The sequence below is a fragment of the Corvus moneduloides genome, chromosome 2 (assembly GCF_009650955.1).
Source record: "Corvus moneduloides isolate bCorMon1 chromosome 2, bCorMon1.pri, whole genome shotgun sequence".
NCBI classification, from domain to species: Eukaryota; Metazoa; Chordata; class Aves; order Passeriformes; family Corvidae; genus Corvus; species Corvus moneduloides.
This window is the reverse complement of record NC_045477.1, coordinates 49,815,309-49,834,442: the sequence shown is the minus strand read 5'-3', so window position 1 is coordinate 49,834,442 and position 19,134 is coordinate 49,815,309. Positions and strand designations below refer to the sequence as shown.

General features: G+C 38.2%; 1 protein-coding gene across 14 annotated transcripts in view; it reads right to left on the bottom strand.

Annotated features, from left to right (window-relative positions):
• Nucleotides 1–19,134, bottom strand: part of FRY (FRY microtubule binding protein) — a 234,016-nt gene that overhangs the window by 131,229 nt on the left and 83,653 nt on the right. For 12 of the 14 annotated variants that reach the window (XM_032099556.1, XM_032099544.1, XM_032099547.1 and 9 more), the window contains one exon: nucleotides 7,467–7,666. In XM_032099556.1, the coding sequence (XP_031955447.1) occupies nucleotides 7,467–7,586 (120 nt within the window). In that variant the 5' untranslated portion in view covers nucleotides 7,587–7,666. Of the gene's footprint in view, nucleotides 1–7,466; nucleotides 7,667–12,676; nucleotides 12,758–19,134 lie in introns of those variants that run through there. The other 2 variants (XM_032099558.1, XM_032099553.1) reach the window with 2 other exon arrangements.

Below are 19,134 nucleotides of genomic sequence, written 5' to 3'. Positions count from 1 at the left end.
CACAGAACAGAACAAGAGATGAGGAAAGTGCATTTTTAAAGTGAACTTGAGAACTACTGCCAGTAGTTTCCTTTAAAATTCCTTTACTTGAGACTTTCTTGGTTATGTGTTTATTTCAAAGGCTGTAACTGTACCATATGAAATGTGTCCCCAGTTGATTTGATGTGAAGCCTTTTTTCCTGGTTACTGGTACTGATTTGACAGACTTTCAAGGAGGATGCCAGGTGCACTTGCAGAGCTAACATCAGCCTTTACTGTTCTCTTGCTACAAGTATGTTGGCCCTAAAAGCCATAGCTTCCACATGTACTGCATGCCCAGCTAGTGAAACAAGACCGTATTGGGTGGATTTCCAATTTGGGAAGGTAGTTACGTGAAGTATTTCAAGTTTTCTTGTATTTGTCATGCCACCAGAAATAAAAGGCCAAATACGGTATAATTCAAGCTGTCTGATGTATAAACTGTGCCATGCCAGCTTCAGGCCCAGAAAAGAGCACATAAATTAAGCAGGACCTCATTGACTTCAAATGTGACTCTGAAAGCATGCAAAGGATGAAGCTGTTGTGAAGCTATGGGAAGATACCTCTTTATTGAATTGCTACTTATCTGGCAAGAATGCTACTGAAGTGTATACTTGATTTTCTTCTGGCCTTCATGGTGACAGACCAGTGATAAGACTGGCCTGAAATGACTATAGTAGGACTTTCATTTTCTGGAGAGTGGTAATAACCAATATCCCTAAATGACACAAAAATGATTAAGGGCATGTGGTAGGTTCTCTGCTACATTTGCAAGCATTGGCCAACATGAGATGTAGTGTGACAGCCAAGTGGCCTTGGACTGAATCTGTCTTGCAATGTTAAATTCTCTCAGTGATTTGAACCATTGTATGCACCATTGACTATCCTCCAACTGTATCCATGCAGTAATGGGGCCGAGGGACAGCGAGCATCCTGGAGAGTCTTGCCACTGGAATGAGCTCTGCTCATGTCTCAAACAGCATTCTGCCCACACACTCAGCCATGGAAACCCCGAGAGCACTGAGAAAGTGCCTGTTGACACCGCCAGACTCTGAAATGTGTGAGTGTTTTTATGGACCTGTTTCTAAGTGCAAATGACAATGCCAGTGTCCAGGCAAAGATGTGTCCGTTTCCTTCTTGACTTGCTAAAATGGCATGAAGTTTTTCCCTCAGTCTCATATGGATGTTGGAATCAGACCATGCTGTATCCTTTTTCTGCTCTCCTGCACTCCCTATGATTACTTCTGAAACCCTACATTTGTATCTTCCTCTAATTCTTTTTTTCCCAGCTGCATCTTTCATACTCTTTTCCCTCAACTTCTGTGTTTCAGTTCTACAATGTCCCCGTGAACTACACAGAAGGTATCTGGTCTATGGCCACTGCTTCAATCACACAAACCTTTCTAGGTCTTTCTGGAAGATAATTGTCCCAAGGTTCAAGATTACCCACCCTAGCTCTATATTGTTCAGTGCCTGGCTTCTGCTACATGTCTCAGCCTGAGATACATAACTGAGATAACCGGAGAAGGATATTCTTATATCTGAGGTGGTAAGTGGAAGTGAAGGATCGTTATGCCATTGGACTTGTCTTTGTTATATTTGATTGCTCTCCATCTTTAGTACAAAAGGCCAATCTTTCCTGTCATTTTCTGCCTTTACATCCTTTGAGCTCTTGAGTAGAGCTTGCTTATTTCATAGAAGAGATCTCCCAGGCTTAGCTGCCCTTCCTTTCTGCTGGGGAAAAGAACACACTGATCTGGTGCAGCCTGGGCTTCATTATCACTGGTGGACTGGACTATACTTGGAAAGCCAGTGAACTCCCAAGGAAAGTTTACTAGTGAAGGAAGGAAGAGTAATGATTGAGACCATTGTTCTTCTTAATCGATATCTTGAAATGGAGAAGTTACCTGCTGGGAAGTCTGAGTAAAACAAAACAGAACCAAGGGAACAATCCATATAGAAATTAAACTTAGAATCATAGAATCACAGAATGGTTTGGGTTGGAAGGACCTTAAAGATCATGGAACTCAAACCCCCCTGCCATGGGCAGGGGGACCTTCCACTAGATCAGATTGCTCTATTTTGGTTTTGAATACTTCCAGGGATTGGGCACTTACAACTTCTCTGGGCAACAAGAAGTCCTCAGATGTGGCTAGAAGTTGAATAAAATACTAGACTAACTACTAGTCTAAAAAGTTGGCCCAGGACCCAGTCAGCAACTTGCAGGAAAAGAACTCTGCTGAGCTGATACTTTCTGGGAGCACTAGGAGACAGATCCTCTCCTGAGGTGAATGACTGTTCTTGGTCCTCCAGACTGTCCCATGACTGACTGACATAGATTTGCACATTCAACAACCCACTTAACACATCCACTGTAACAGATTCGTGGGGTTCCATACACTGAAAGGATCATCATAAATGTTCAGGTTACATATTGAGTAGTTAAAGTAAGATGTTGTGGAGATGCTTTCACTTTCTTATGAGGAGGTGAGAGAACAGTCCTCAGCACAGTAAAATAAAGTGGAGCAGAATTTCATAAAGAAGCATCTTAAGTACTTCAGAGACAACTACTGAAAGAATAATTAAGAATAATTATTTTAATGACTTACATTATTTGTCACAACTAGGCCTAAAAAAACTACTATAATAATATTTATTTCTATCATTTCAATGCTAAATAAATAATACAGTAGAAATAAAGAATTATGAGACATTAGATACAGAGTTATGGTATTAAGAACTATGAGGTCCTGAGAGCTGGGATGGACTGCCACATGATTTACAAAATTTTGACTAGCACAAACACTTGTGGAATAGAAGAATTAGATTAATGATCAGTGGCATACTCCTTCAGTGACACAGAGGTGGATAGGGACAGATGACAATGGGAAGCTGGTATGTTTGTAGCATTTAAAGAGAAAGGTTCTATGGAGACAGTTTTTGTATGAGAAAAGAGAACAAAATTTTCAATATAAAGGTATTCAAATAAAGTTGTGTTATTTTCCATTTTTCTGGGCATACATATACTGAGTGAACAGCTAGAACAGAGCAGGGCAGCTTGCCTTTCCTCTTTTCCAGGAAATTACTTGTTCTTTACAGTGACTACTATCTGTGAACAAACATGGGTCCAAAGTCCCTGTGCATGCCAAACTAATAATGAGGACTTCAAATGTAAAATACGTGTAACAGTAATGTGTCCAGTTAGAGGTGACAACTAAGGAGTTGTCACCTTGTGTGATGCAGCTGGAGTTTTAGTCCGTGTAAACCAGAAAATTCTACATTACAGCTGTGGGATAGGACTGCTTGGTATTACCACAGCCTACATAAATCTTACCAGTTATCACAGCCCAATCCTCAGAAAACAAAAAACCAACTTCCTTTTATACCCAAGTCTTTTCTCAGCATATTCTTGTCTTGCCTAGAGAAAGTGAAGCCTAGACTGAAGCTAATCAGAAACCAGTGCCATTATATGTGTTGGTTGGTCAGTCTCTGCAATTTGCATTATTCTTTCCTTTTTTTTCCAAGTCTTCCTAACCATCTGCTTGGCTGTTATCACCAGCCCAGTTTTGAAATAGACCTCTATTTTAGTATCTTCCAGCTTCTAATGAAATGGAAGTAATAAATACACTAGTATCAACCACATCACTCCTTTCAGGGCTTTTTTCTAATGGTGAGATGAAACCCGCCTAATAAAAGTTGCATGCAGAATACATGAATGTGCTTATAGTCCCAATCCTATAATGAGTAAATTCTCTTCTTGAGTTCAGTATTCAGAGAGATACTGAATTTAGACAAGCTCAGTAAAAGAAGATGCTTGCAGGAGAAAAGCATAATGAAAGTTTACCAACAGCTAAATTAACCATTAACAACTGTCAATGCCTGTAGCTCCCTATGTTTTATCAATGTCTACAGCTGTGTGTAAGTACTGCTGAAAGCCGTATTTAAAGATTAGCCTGCTCTGTATGCACAGGATGAATTATTACCCAAAGTGATAATCAACAGTCCTAAAAAGGAAACTGTTTTCTGGGATTTCTCCTTCCAGAGCTATGAGACATATTCTTTCATTTGAACTCGCAAAAATAGTTCCTTGGCTTCTTCTTTCTAGCTTTATTTCAAGGGCATCACTGCTTGAAAAAAATCAGCAGTAATAACATATCAGATTGTGTTTTTAAGTGAAGCAAAGCAGAGAATATTTAGAATATAAAATGATAAAAATTAAATATTAATTAAATCAGCTGTGAAAAAAGGTCTGTGGAATAAAATCTTAATATTTGTTACAAATAAGAACAATTATCTACAGAAAAGAAGCAGGAAATAATTAGAGATTATCTAGAAGAAATTACTTACATTTAATTTATGGGAATTTAATTTTATAAACTGGACAATCCACTTTAATTAAGTCTGCTGTCAAATACTTTCAATTTGGATCAATATAATTTGACAATCTGGGTACAGTAGTTAACCATTAAAAATTAGCCACATGATTGTGAACTTAATATAATTATTGAACTGGTTTTTTATATATCAGAGATTCTAAAAGGGGGAAAAATTGACCTGAAATTCTGAATAAAATATTCTGCAGACAAAGCTTAAAAATATCAAATCTGGAAACAAAAGTTTTCCATTTTAACTTGTTAAAGACTTAGCAGTGGATAGTTGACATTATACTCATGGCTAGAAAATATATTAACTGGGGAGTGCGTTTTTTGTCATGATCACTGCCAGATCCAGTAACCAAAATGTCAAATGATACTTGGTAGCCAGCCAAGGCAGCAGGAGGAGTAGGTGGCGATGCCCTCTGCTTTCCCTGCCATTGGAATATCACTATCCCAGATGAGACTTCATGGGACTGCAGGAGGGGATGGGTGCTGTGCCCTTCACTGATGCCCTAGAAAATAGCAAAAATATCTACTGCCTTTCTAGCATCTGCAACTCATGGTGTGACTCAAACATGGTTTTCCAACATAGTTGCCAGAACACTGTAATTTACACTTAGGCTCTGTGTACATCACAAAAGAAAGAGATGGATATATCACACAGGCATATGGAACCCAAAGAAACGGAAAGAAAAATTCATAAAAACATCAGTAATGATAATTGGAAAGCATAAACTGGCAAAATATCTGCATGAAAAGAATTACCGAGGTAAAAAAGGTATCAGTAAGTATTTAATTTAACCACAGTAACTTCAGAGCTTCAATGTAAGCTAGACTTCGTGATAAAAGAGATGAAAAGGCAACACTATAAACAGATCATTTTAGCTTCTCTAAAAGATACCTTAAGTATTCGACACTCATTATAAAATTAAATTGTCATATCTTGAAATGACTCGGAGAATTCAAAGCAGAAATATCTCAGTATTGAGCACTTCGCAAGTTTGACTTTCTTTGAAGTACGTTTGAGTTTAATTAGAACAGACTCTTCAAAGAGCTCACCATCTGACTACCTATTGTGAAAAAAAGGCCAAAAGGTAGCTTTTCACCATCAATTTATAAACTTTGTCTCCCAAATCCCTGGGACTTCCTGGTCACAATTCTAATCAGTAGAGTAAAATGTGGGAACAAAGCTGCTAAACATCCAGCAGCTACCTCACAAAAAGGGTAGACTTAAATTCTTAGCTGTTACTTGAGAGTAATTTTTGTCATTTTCCCTTGTTACTTCTTTCATTACAACCCAATTATTTCAAGATCATTTTGACTGAATGTCTACAGAATCCTCCTTACTCATTGGTCACAGCCAACCTCAAATAGCAGCATGCCATGATTTATAAGTTTTATTAGTACTAATGAGATGTGAGTATGTAATTGAATTATTGTTAGTGTCTCATGGTCAGACCCCTGTGAAAAATACGTTTTGGAAACGATAACAAGAAAAACGTGGCATTCCAGTCTCCTGTCATATATTTACGTTCTACATTGAATTTACCAACTAAAACTCCATTGAACAATCTCTAGAATAAGATCAACATTCAGATAATAATAGTTTCTCAAAGTGACAAAACCAACATATTACCACACAGCAACTCAAAATCATCTTAACACGAGGTGAAATGGGAATAAATCCACGCCTGAAGTCTTATATGAAAACGCAGAGGTTCATGTTTAAGAGAAACGAAGGTGCTGCAAGGAAATGATATCCTCGGTCCTGCTCTTCTTGTTGTTTTCCTGATCTTTGCAAGTAATGTTATACATATTTTGTTTTAAAATTTTAAAGATGTTCACTGTGCATTGCATGAAGACTGGATGGTAATAAACAGCTGCTGGTATTTTAGTTTTTAAAAGGACCTACACTATGACTGTCAATTTATTCTACTTTTTGTGATCTGGAGGGGACTCATGAAAGAAGAAAAAAAACTGGATTTTTGTCAAAATATTCTTTACTGTTAGCTTTTTTTGGTGTTATTTCCAAATTATGTAAGATAGTTACGTCATCTTGCATCTACCTAATGTTTCAGAAGAAAGCCTGGTAAGACTTCCCAAGCATCAAATGCTTCTGAATACAAATCAAAGCTAAACAGATGCCATCAGAATAAAGAAAATTTTAATTTTGCCCTTCAAAATATCCAGACCTGAAAATGGGGAACTGAAGTAAATATTCTACATTGTACTTCATAACAAAAACATTTTAAGATTTTATAAAAATTCCCTTATAGTGCAGAAGTAGAGATTTCTAGTTATTTTTAGGTCTTGGGGTTTTTTTTACCTCATCAGAACTAAAATAAAGGTTATAGAAATATTCTTCCTTAATCAAAATAGCAAAAATGTATATAAAATGCAGTCTCAAGTTAAATGAGCAGGGTCCTGGAAGTTCAGTTACATAACACAAATTGTAACAGACATACTTGCATGTTAAATTTCCCTAAAATACAAATAACAATGGCTCTCCCTCTGTGCAAGACCTTGTAATGTACCTCCTTTTTCAAATCCTGCATGCTTTTTCATATCTGGAAAATAGGTGCTACAGCCCTTTTTAAAATTATGAAATCTACAACTGTCAGAACTGAAAGAGGAGCCAGCAGTGGTAGCCATTTTCATGTTTTAGGTGAAAACCCGTAATGTTCAGAAATATTGCTTTTATGATATTTCAGCATTTTCTAATCTATTTTGACTCCAGTGACTGCTCTCCCAGCTGTGAAATATATGCTGGCTGACACCCCTTCTGTCTCTCAATCCCATTAACATGTGCCCATATTGCAAACAGAAATTAAATATTAATTCCCTTTCATGTCACCCCTTTGGCATATCTCGCATACCTCTGCCCTCTCCCACAACGTTCTGACTGCCATAGCAGCATAGCTTACAGTTTGGGAAACACTATCAAACTCCAACGCAGATTACAAGCAAAATAGTCTTCATTGCACAGCAAGCAAGCCAGATTTTAAAATAAAATTCAAAGCACAGTATATATATATATATATATATATACACACAGAGTTTTTTTTTACTCACAAGAGGTTCTGCCATGATGATGCGAATCTTGCGTTCAGCCAGAGTAGTAAAGTTAACAAACAAGCTCTTCAGGACATATTCTCCTGGTTTACTGTCTGGGTCGATGCTGATGGGCAACATGGCTGGAGGTCCTTTTTCCCTCTGTGTACCAGAAACAGGTGGGACAGGTGGCTTGATATATCCGTTACCAACTGGAGAAGCTGAAATGTAGAAAAGACACATTTATTTTTGGGTAATTCAACATGCTTTAACTTTCACAGAGCACCTCAACAGCCCACTACACTGTCAAAGCAAAACTGGAGACTAGCTGCTATTCAAAGAAATACACAACACATAAATAAAACTTCCACGGTACCATAGGTAAAATACACATTATCTAACTGGAAGAAGAAATCAAAGATGAAATCTTTTATATTAAAATTGAGTGGTGTTTACTATGCAGTGCATATTCAATCTTCTTTTTTTTTACATGGTAAGACTTGCTGACACCTCACTGTTTGAATAACATCCTCATTTCTTATCTTTTGCATGCAGGTCAGACCTGTAACTCAGTTGTCAAGTAACAAAAATTTATCCTTTATACCTATTCAAACTGGCTTAGGCTAGCAAAAGTCAGGAGTTTGGTCTTTTGACTGTGGTGAATTGTAAAGGGTCTTATTCTCCTGTATTTCATTTTCAGGTCAGTCAAGAATGACTCAAAAAACAATATACATGTTACCAGTATAAATCTTACATGAAGAGTCAGACATGGAATGTTTTCCGTGGCCAAAAAATATTAATTATGTGCTAGCTTTCCTGAAAGTACCAAACCTTACAGTTCCATCTGGCACTTTTGAGATTACACCTGGTGCATTGTGCTCAGTTTTGTGCTCTCCCATACAAGAATGACATTGCTATTCTGAAGCAAGGCCAAGAGAGGACCATGAAGATGGTCAGGGGCTTGCTAGATTAGTAAAGGCTGAGAGTGCTGGACTGATTCAACCTTGAGAAGAGAATCTTATTGCACTTTTTAGCCACCTAACAGAGTATAGCAAAGATGCCACGGAACTAGACTCTTCTTTGAGCACAGGATGACAGGACAAGAGGCAACAGATGCTACTTTGAATGTGGGAAATTTCAATTAGATAAATGGAAAATCCACTGTGAAGGGGTGATCAAACACTGATACACGTTGTCCAGAGATATAGCAGAAACTCCATTGCTGGAGACACTTGAAACTTGACCAGACAAGGTCCTGAGAAACCTTCCCTAGCTGATGAGCAAGCTGAGGTTGGATTAATCATCCACCAGGGATACCTTCCAATGTAAATTACTCTGTGATTGAATTCTGCATAATGAGTATCAAGATATTGTATGCTAGACTGAGCTCTACTTACTGCTTTTTTGTGAAGGAAGGAAAAATAAGTTGAAGCACTTCAAATGGTACCATATTACACATGAAATTTCCAAACTAAAATCCCCAGGGCTCAGCTCTTACTGGCAATAAAAGTAATGTTTGGTTTTCAGGCAGGTACTAGTAGCACCGTCTCTCTGTTAGTTTTGCCAGAGACTTTAAAAGTAGCAAATTAAGTAACACTGGCAATCCCAGCCATTATCCACTCTGAATGTAACACAAGTGTTGCAATGCCCACGAGCAGTACTGGTGATTGGGACAGAGATGCTTTAACGCAATACAAACCATGGAAATATTGTGAACTAAAACCATTGCAGCACTTCCCCACAGCATTGCACTCCAGAGCGTTACATTAGACATCGCATCCAAGTTGCAAAGAAAGAAAGAGAGAAAGAAGAATGAACTACAATGATAATTGCCTCACTTCTAATACCTTTAGCCTTTTTGCTTTGAGGAACAGAATTACAACTCTTACTGAAATTAATTGTCAATTATTAGTGGCATATGAGCGTTTTAAGAAGAAATGAGATTTTTGACCTTTCCTATGTACTTTAACACTTCATTGCTGAACAACAACAACAAAAAAAAAATTAAAAGAAAAAGAAAAACTTTATGGTTTCAGAGCATTTAAAATATGGCAGAATCAGAACCCAAAATCACATGCTGAAAAATAAAAAAGGATCCACTGGAGAAAAGAGAACATGTTTTCCATTAGAAAAATCCGTTTAGAAGTTCCTATATGACTATAATAGAAGATAGAAATGCTTCTCTTCACGTAGCTATTATTCTGCAAGTGTAACACATCTATACTTTTCTTTGAAAATAACCCCCGACTGAAAAGGTACAGCATCACTCTTCAGCACAGCAGCAGCACTTCTCCCACTGTGACAGATGTTTCCTGCTAGATTTGTTTCCTGCAAAGTTTCACTTGATTTTTGAGGGCAAAAGCATTATCATGGAATCTTCCTGGCATTATGACTCTTTGCAAAAAAACAAAGTGTATAAAACAGTCCTACATTTATATTACACAAAACTTGTTCTAAAAATATGCTGTTGTTCTCAATAATAATCTACTTCAAAGTACTGAAAAAAGAGCCACCAGTCTAAGTGCTACTGCTCTTCTGTCACCACCTAGGCTCTCTTAAAACTTTAACATGAAGACAGTGGGATGCAAAGGATCAGATGCAAATTTTTATGGACTATCAAATACACTAGGCAATGGAAATCTCTCCACAAATAGCTTTAGGACGGAGTCAGACAATATTTTTACAATGAGGAATATATTTGCCAAATGTGTGGTTTTGACTGGCTTACATCTACCCATGAAATCAGCTTGATCTCCAAATGCTCAGTCAGGAAAATTTTTTGGTGAGCAGTGAAACCAATTTTCTTAAGGATTTGTGTCCTTTGTGCAGCGAAAGCCCCGTCCTTCGCACTGCCACCGCGCCGAGCTCCCCGCGCCGTTCCCAGGCTCCGCGCCGAGCGCCGTGCCCGGGCTGGGCGGGCGGGCTGCTCGCCAGCCGGGCTGCTCGCCAGCCGGGCCCTGCCAAGCACAACACTGCCGGCCCGGGCCGCCCGCCGCTGGGGCCGGGAAGGAATCTGCGGCAATCTAATCAAACACAAACTTGCCTTCTGTTCCTTCGGCAATTTTACTTTAAACCTGGCTACTAAGCTCGAAACCTAGGGGGGATTCAAGGGAGCCAGGCAGGCACGCAGGCGGTGTGTGAGATCAGGTACGCATCACATCCTGGCGAAATTAAGTTTAAAAAAACCTTAGCCATGCTACCTGGGAGCTGCCACCCTAATCTTCAATCATTGTGGCATTCAGCCAAGATTCTGAAACTGGAATTTAAATCCACATAGTCATTGTTAGTAGGAAGCCTTTTAACAATGATTCTGTTAGGTTTGTGATGCAGGCGGATTTAGGTTTTTTTCCCAGACATCCAACTGAAAAATCACTTATTTGCACACTGTAACAGAGGAATGCAATTATCTGTGAGATTTTCCAGTGCATCAAAAATTTTTATTCTAGCTCTTCTCAGAAATATAGAACTGTACAGCCTTTCTCCAAATACAGAAAAAGCATATCCTGGGGGTTAACATCTATCATTACTACAGCAATTACAGCAGTTAAAGAAATGACTGACATATGACATTGATTTAGTTCAATTTTTTAAAAGACCATTTTGTAGCTGTTAACTCCACTTAAGCATCTTTAGCATGAGAGCTAACATTGCCAACACTCTGAGGGTCTGGAGTTGATCATGAGTTGGTCATGAACTATTATATACAGGTTTGGCTTCCCAAGGCATCTTTTCAGCTCCATTATCTCCAGCATTTGCATATGCTTGATATTTGCATTGTAAAAATCTGGCCCAGTGACAAGACTATCACTGACATCTACACTAATAATGTATGAGCTTTAACAGAATATAGCTCTTATGCCTTGACCAAGAGCCCTATAAAATTCACTAAAAAAAAGTTGCCTCTGAGACACAAAACTGGAAATCAAGGACTCAAAAATTAGGAAATAGCTGCATTAAAGTCATCCCTGCTTGGTCCATTTATGTTGACACATTATAATGTGAGTCTTAGAAGTAGCAATAAAAAAGATGTGCTCAGTTTTTCCATCTACACCAGTGAAACGCTGCCCAAATTAAATAAAAGGCATAATTTTAACATGAGAAGTCACCATGTATAGTTTGTATGGGTTCATGCAGAAGAGATCTGGAGGGAGGTGGGTGGAAGGAAGGCGTTATACATAATTTGAGATACTGATCTCCTTAACAAATTTAGTTTTTAGTGCCTGCTTTTGAAATAATAAATGTTATACAAAGAGAAATACCAGCACAGACCACAGAAGCATTTATCTACATATTGTAGAGTACTGGTCACCACACAAATACTGCATTAAGTTAAACCCTTTACCTAGAGAAAAACAGCTCATTCCCCAGGAGAATGAATGGTGATGCACAGGGAGGAGAGCATGGTAACCCTGATGCCCAAGGACTCTGCAAGAGCAGAGAATCTACAGATCAAGTTTAGAAAATTGTATACATATTTAAAGCTCCTATCCTATGAAAATCTGTAACAAAGTTTAACCATGCGTGATCAACTATAAAATGTCTGTACCATTTGGGGATTTAACTCTGTCTGAAGCACATGTTCTTGTTTCCAACACGGACCCTTATTTTTCTACTAAATGTGCAATAAGCTGTATTTCAAATTATACTCTTATCCTACAGAGTATTTTCATTGAGCACAGGCTATAACCATACTATTTTCTCAATGTTATGTATTTTTTAAAAATTAAAGACAAGGAATAAATATGGAAATATCACTGAAATATCAACCATGGTTGTCCTCACAAGCATATACTATTGCCACAGAAAGGCCTCCTGACATAAAATCACTGCTAGAATTTTCTATGTATTGATCATTTCCCTGATCAGAAAAACAGTTGCAAAAAAGCACAGCAGTTTTAGTGCAACACACGGTCAAAAGCTGATACTGGGGATGAGTACCAAATTAAATTATCATAAGAGAGCCCCTGCTATGGTCTGCACTACAGGTATTTTTCCTAAAGCTGTGAGAGGAGTCAAAACAACTGAATGATCATAATGCACAAGCCAAGAATCTGTGCTACACTGGATATAACTCCAGCCATAAAGAGTTACTGACTTTTCAGTATCTTTAAGCAGAAAAAACAGAGGTTGCATTTTTTTTTTAGTAAACTGTGTCAAATTTACACTTTAGCAACAACGAGCGAACTAATAAGACAAACACAAACATCTATCTGCAGTATTTTCATACCTACCGAGACCCTTTATAAAGCTGATCACGCTGGATTTTCTCCAACATGCTACTGTAATATCCATGAGCCTGTGAATACCTGAAATGTTCCCCTCCTTCAGTCAGAAAAGTTAGAATCCTTTTCTAACTAAAATTGAAAAATAAATTAGTTGTTTCATAATCCTGTTTCACACTTCCCCACTGCTTGTGAGGAAGACATTTCCTTCAGTTTCTTGGCATTGCTTTTCAATAGACAAATGCTGAAGAACTGCAATGTGTGAGCTAGAGCAGGCCTGCGGATCAGCTCAGCCTTTCCATAACCAAAGGGGTAATTTTTAGCTTCAGCATATGATGATGACCACTCACAGAGTGGCTGCATGTCTATATTTATCCAGAAGTACATACTATGCTGACAGATTAGTGAAACTACTTCAGGCACTCCAAGAACAGGAGACAGGATAATGGAGTTCGACACAAACAAACCACACATATCAAACACATGTATTATCATACAATCCAAGCTGAAAGCAATTAGTATAGAAATGCAAAGCACAGAGACAACACAGGACGGGTTTTGTTTTGTAACTAAAGTCTTTTGGCCAAAAGTACATACAGTCTAAATTCCTTTCGATAAAACCAACCCAGTATCTCCTCTTTTCCCGTGCCAAGAATCAGTGAGAAACCACATATCCTTAAGAATAACCGTACATCTGCTGCAATAACTCTTGAGAAAATTTGCTTTGTTTTAAAATAGCAATTATAACGTTAAAAAGAAAGTGAAAAAGACATTATTAAATAAAGCATGAAGAATTTAATTTACAAGGATATGGTTAATGCACCACAAAAGGTTGCTTTTTCACCTTTTGAAGGAGAACATTCCCAATTAATTCAAGCTTGATAGAGAATAAAAAAAGGGAGCTTTTGCTGAAAGAAACATACTAAGGTCTAGCAGATCCATTCTTATCTTGGTAAAATGAACTGTATGATTCCCAAGAAAAATGTTAGTCCAGCGTATTAGTAAGATGCAGTAATAGCACTATTTAATGTAAGCATTATTTTCATAATTAATTTGCATGTTTCAAGAAAAAATAACCATAAAGGTATAGAGTTAACCAATAAAACATAGTACTAATGACTTGAAATATCTATGATAGAAGATAAACTTATTTGAAGTACAGGACTTTACAACAAGCAATCAATGCTACTAATGTCTGCTCTTTTTTGTGTTTCTGACTCTTTCTTAGGAGGACTTACAGTAAAAAATGAAAGACCAGGAAGAATTCAGTGGACACCAAGTCCCACATCCAGACTATCTGGAAAGCAAAAGTGTAAATTATGGTAGTACTGGTCTTGGCCTTACTCTTCATAGGGGTTACAATGCAATGTAATGACACTGTTCTCAACTGCATGCTTACATAAATATAGTAAACTAATTATTAAAATGAAAGTAAGAAACCGCAATTTTATGGCCTGTAGTGATTTCTAAGGTCCATAAAAGCTGCTGTACAAATCTACCATAAGCAACAGCTCTGCAGACCCAGTTTCCTTCTCTAGTAGTGGAAATGAATTACACTTCCAGCTGCAGTAAGGCTGGCCTGCACTGGCCCAGGGATGGAGAGATGTGTAATAACCCTTTGCATACACATGTCCCAGGCAGAGAGTATCGACTGTGGAGCTTTGAAACTACACTTACTGGAACATACTGCTTCAAAGCTTCCTCTATTTTAATAAACAATGTAAAATAAGCAGTAAAAAACACATCGACAAATATTCATATTACATGAAATTGAGTCCCTGTGAAGGATCATTTCACTCAAGGTAAGGGAATTTTTTTCAGTGAAAAATTCCCTCACTGACAGCTGTACGTAGACACAGACATTAGGTACAGGCACATACAGATAATAAGAATATATAAGAAAGTCTATATGAAAAAAATCTCAAACATATTTTCCCTCTTAGTAGAACAAGGTTGTCTCCAAAATTGGAAATCTCAGTAAACGTGTATTCTAAAACTCCAGACTCTGAAGACTATCTAAAACTGTTCAGGCAACTATTGGAGAAGACAATCAGTCATTTTGTGCAGCTGTCTTGACAAGAACATGACATAAAACTATCCCAACTCATGCTGACTTTCAAAAGCCTATTTAATGCAAATACAGAAATCTTCAGGAAGAGTTTCTTTGGTTGACCAACTAGACAGATGGTCTGCAATGAAACAAAGATAAAACCCAAACAGTTGCATGCAAAATAAAAGTCTGGAAATTCCTGTGCCAGAGGAAATACTATCTAGTCTAGAAGATAAAATAGAGAAGAGACAGTGAGATCAGTGGGGAAAAGTACAAAATAAGTTCAAGATTCTGGAGCAAAACAGCTCATTCAGAAAATAAGTCTAAAGGGAATAGACTTGGGAGAATATCCAATAAATCATCTTGAGATGACCTAAGCTCTCCAAAATGGATATCCTCAAATACTTGATTATGCTGAAACTATAAGAGAGAAAAGGCTAATTTATACATTTCAGGTTCCTTAATTTCTTTAAAGAGACATGCCTCAGGAGAGTAATTTGTGTAAACTGGCACGGGAAGAGAAAGGAAGAACATACCTTCCATGATAAAGGCACTCCAGGACTTGGTTACCGATTTACCCAAGATAAGACCAACATTTTAAATTATTTCTGTCTGAGTATATAGTGAAAAAATGCTGTTGCCAGGTTTAGTATTCCACTCTTTTCACAGTATTTGTGGAACTACAAAAGACACTTCCAAATCCTGCAGATTTGTAAACTTCCTATTCCTTTTAGCATAATAGGAGAATACAAATTTCATGTGAACTCAAGGAACAGCAAAGACAGAAAACAGGAGACAAATTAATTAGTGCATCCACTAAGAAGTGGCAAAATGGCCAATAAAGTGTAAGCTTTGGCCAACCCAACTACTCTATCCAAGGAAAAGGAGGCATGAGCGTTGTGTGTGTATGCACGTGCACACGTTAGCCATTCAATTTATTTTCAGTATCTTATACAAACACATGCCTAAAACAGACCATATGATATCCTCAGTGAGACTGAACATTTTGGGACATAAGGCTAACTCTTCATAGCAAACTCATTCAGCCCTCCCCTGAATCCAAGGGTGGACAATGATTTGCAGAATGGAGCCTAAGAACATGTCCCAGATGTGGTAAATTTTTAACAATCAGATCCAATCCTCTGCAGGATAGAAACAAAATGCAGCATCCATGAAAATAAATATATGGCCACTCAGTAGGCCTTATGGGTGCTAAAATATCACTTGTGGGGAATGCTCTTCTCTGCACGTCTACAAAGAGTTCACATGTTCATTCCACTCAGAGATGCTTATGAAGCTGCCATCTTCTGCGACGGATCCCACCAGAAAATAATCAGTTTAATAGAGACACCTTTGCCCAAACTCCGGGAAACATTAGTCCCTACATGACTGTAACATACAGATAGGTCTTACTGGAGATGGATGTGGTGAAGTGCCTGTTCGCTTTGAAGCCAAGGATCTTGTTCAACCTAGAACCTTGGAAAAGCTAAAACTGTTGTTTTGGCCTTATTAGCCACTAGCAACCTTCTGGCCCTCACATCCCAGCTGCTGGTAGGTAAATGTTAAGCTTTGTAATCCTCAGAGGAGCACTGCAATTCTCTGCAAGAGAGCGGTAATTGATGTGAGAGCCTGTAGAGGAAAGCAGTGAGTGGAACACATTTTCTCCCCTTGCATATGCAGAGGATTCAAGAACGATGATTGCCAAAACAAATAAACAAACAGGAAACCCTGTCATATGTGTCCCTTGATTTCTTTTAAAGGCCTTTTCACTGACTTGGCTAAGCTCCTAGTAACTGTGATCCTGTAAGATGTAGCCTTTCCCTCCCTCCTTCTCCTAAGTGGCAGGTCAGGGGTTGAGCAGCTGTTCTAGGTTCTTATCTCAGATCCTTGCAAGATGTGAGTGAGGCAGGAAAGCAATTCTTCTTCCCTCCCATTCTTTTTGCTCACCATTTATTTTCCTGCTTCTTTTTCTCTAAATCATTATTTTCTTGTTTACATATACCATGTGCTGAAGATATGTGCTGAAGATATGTGGGAATACAGGCATGCAACATAAAGATTTTTAACTGTACCAGTTATAGAATTTGCTTGGTAATTATGAGATTAAAGACTGAAAAAGCTAGATGGCATGGAAAATCTTGTGGAAAATCTAAAACAGTTTTCACATTTGAGTGTTTTATTTAGGGGTAACTTCTCACTAAAGGAAGCATCTTTGTTGCTTCTGATGGGATCCAAATCAAACAAAAATACTTCTCAGTTCCTGTGTTTTATATGGTAATGACACGTTGCCTCTTTGAAGGCTGACTTGAGATTAACAATATACTTTCAAAAGATTTCAAAGATCTTGGTATCTTTTCTACATAACTTTTTACCTTTTCCAGTTATTCCAAAAGAAAAAACTCCAAAGAAGGGTGAAAAGATATTTTCAGATGAATAATTGTTGGGGTTTTTTTAAACAAAAATTAAAACAGAGACAAGGTTTATTTCTGAAACTACACCAGAATTTCTTTGGGCTCCAATAGAGCTTAAAAGCCATTTTATTTTAAATAAAGACATTCATAATCTTATTTTACTTTTTTTTTCAGGTACTAGGGCAAAAAGGCTAAGCTCCACTTTGGTTTTATTGGATCAGAAAATAGCTTCCTATAAGAATTTTAGACAGACATTTTGTTGCATTTGCTTTCCTTTTCAGAGACAGGGAGATGAAGACACTCCTGTAATTTTGTGGTTGATGGGTGTTAGCAGAAGAATTATTTTTAGGGAACTTGGAAAAGGGCCTAGGAAGTACAAGGCTTAAAGAGCCCAAAAGAGAAGGAATAGTTACTTCCAGAAGAGGGACCGCTAACAAGCAGGGAGGATGTGACCCATATCTTCGTTTACTGCTGTGCTGATTTTGGTCGGGGTAGAGTTAATTTTCTCCACGGCAGCTGGTATGGGGCTGTGTTTTGGATTTGTGCTGTAAACAGCATTGATAATACAGGGATTTTTCAGTTACTGCTGAACAGGGCTTACACAGAGCCAAAGGCCTTCGCTGCTTCTCACCCTGCCAGCAATGGGCTGGAGGTGCACATGGAGTTGGGAGGGAACACAGCTGGCACGGCTGACCCCAGCTGACCAAAGGGAGATCCCAGACCATGTGGTGTCATGCTCAGCTTATAAAGCTGGGGGAAGGAGAAAGAGGGGTCATTCAGACTTACAGTGTCTCTCTGCCCCAGTTACTGCAAGGCGTAATGGAGAGCTAGCTTTCCTGGGGATGGCTGAACACCTGCCTGCCCAGGGGAGTGAGCCAGTGGCCTTGTGGCGCTTAGTTGCCAGCTGGCTTTAAACCATGACATCCATACATTTTCTCTTTGTGACAATATACTTTTCCTTTTCTACTTAAATGTTTTGCAATACAACTGTAAGTCTGTGTAAGATGGAATTTTGAAAAGAGATTTAAATTGTTTATTTTTTACTAGAGAGAGACATTAAATGCTTGCAGCTGAGTCCTATTCCAATTTCAACAGCTACCTCAGATGTTTGAACTGGAACCGTCCCTGAATTTTTGTTGTCTGTTTGTTCACGCTTGCTCTTCCAAACTCCTGACATGTTGGATCATGCTGTTAAAAACTCTTGTCTTTCACTGGAATGGAAACAGCATATCGCATGTGGATGACGTGTCTTCTATGCAATGTACACATATGTATGAAAACCTGAGTGTGTTGTGATGCACTCATGCAAACAAGCAGTACTTTATTACCAATGTACAAAAAGAAACAGCTTGTAGTTCTAGTGACATAACACTGTTCAACATCTAAGAGTTGGTTTCCTAGAGCTTTGCTCATTTCATGCCAGAATAAAGATGCCTAGTTATGTTTCAAAGTCTAGTTATGTTTCAAAGCGTAGTACTACTAAGGAAAATCTTAAAATTGTACTTGCCTTCTTGACCTCATCTTCTGGTGCACCTGATCTACTCTATGGGTGTCTGTCAGGGAAAGTTACAAATTTAGCCACCTACAGACCAAATATCAAACTTAATCTAGCCATCCAGGCTCTGGGTAAATTGTGACCGACATTTCTAGGTGATCCATCAAACCCTTCTTAGATTCTTACCTTAAAACAGAATAAATCACTTTCTAGAGGTGCCTATCACTCATTCAGTGATTTCTGAAAGAGAACTGACAACAAAGATATACATCCCAAAGTTATTAGTGATGACTCTCACTCTTAAACCTGTAGACTCTTCAAGAACACCTTGTATGGATTAAAATGCACTGTGGTGCATTTTAGCTGCTGCTGGCTAGAATTCCTGCCCTTGCTTGTGTGGGTGGAAAATGGCACAACACCAGCAGTAAACCAAGCCACAGGTTGGATCTGTGGACTGGCAAGTTAAACCTTCACACACCAAGAAGGCTTTCATAAAATTTTGTGAAGCCTT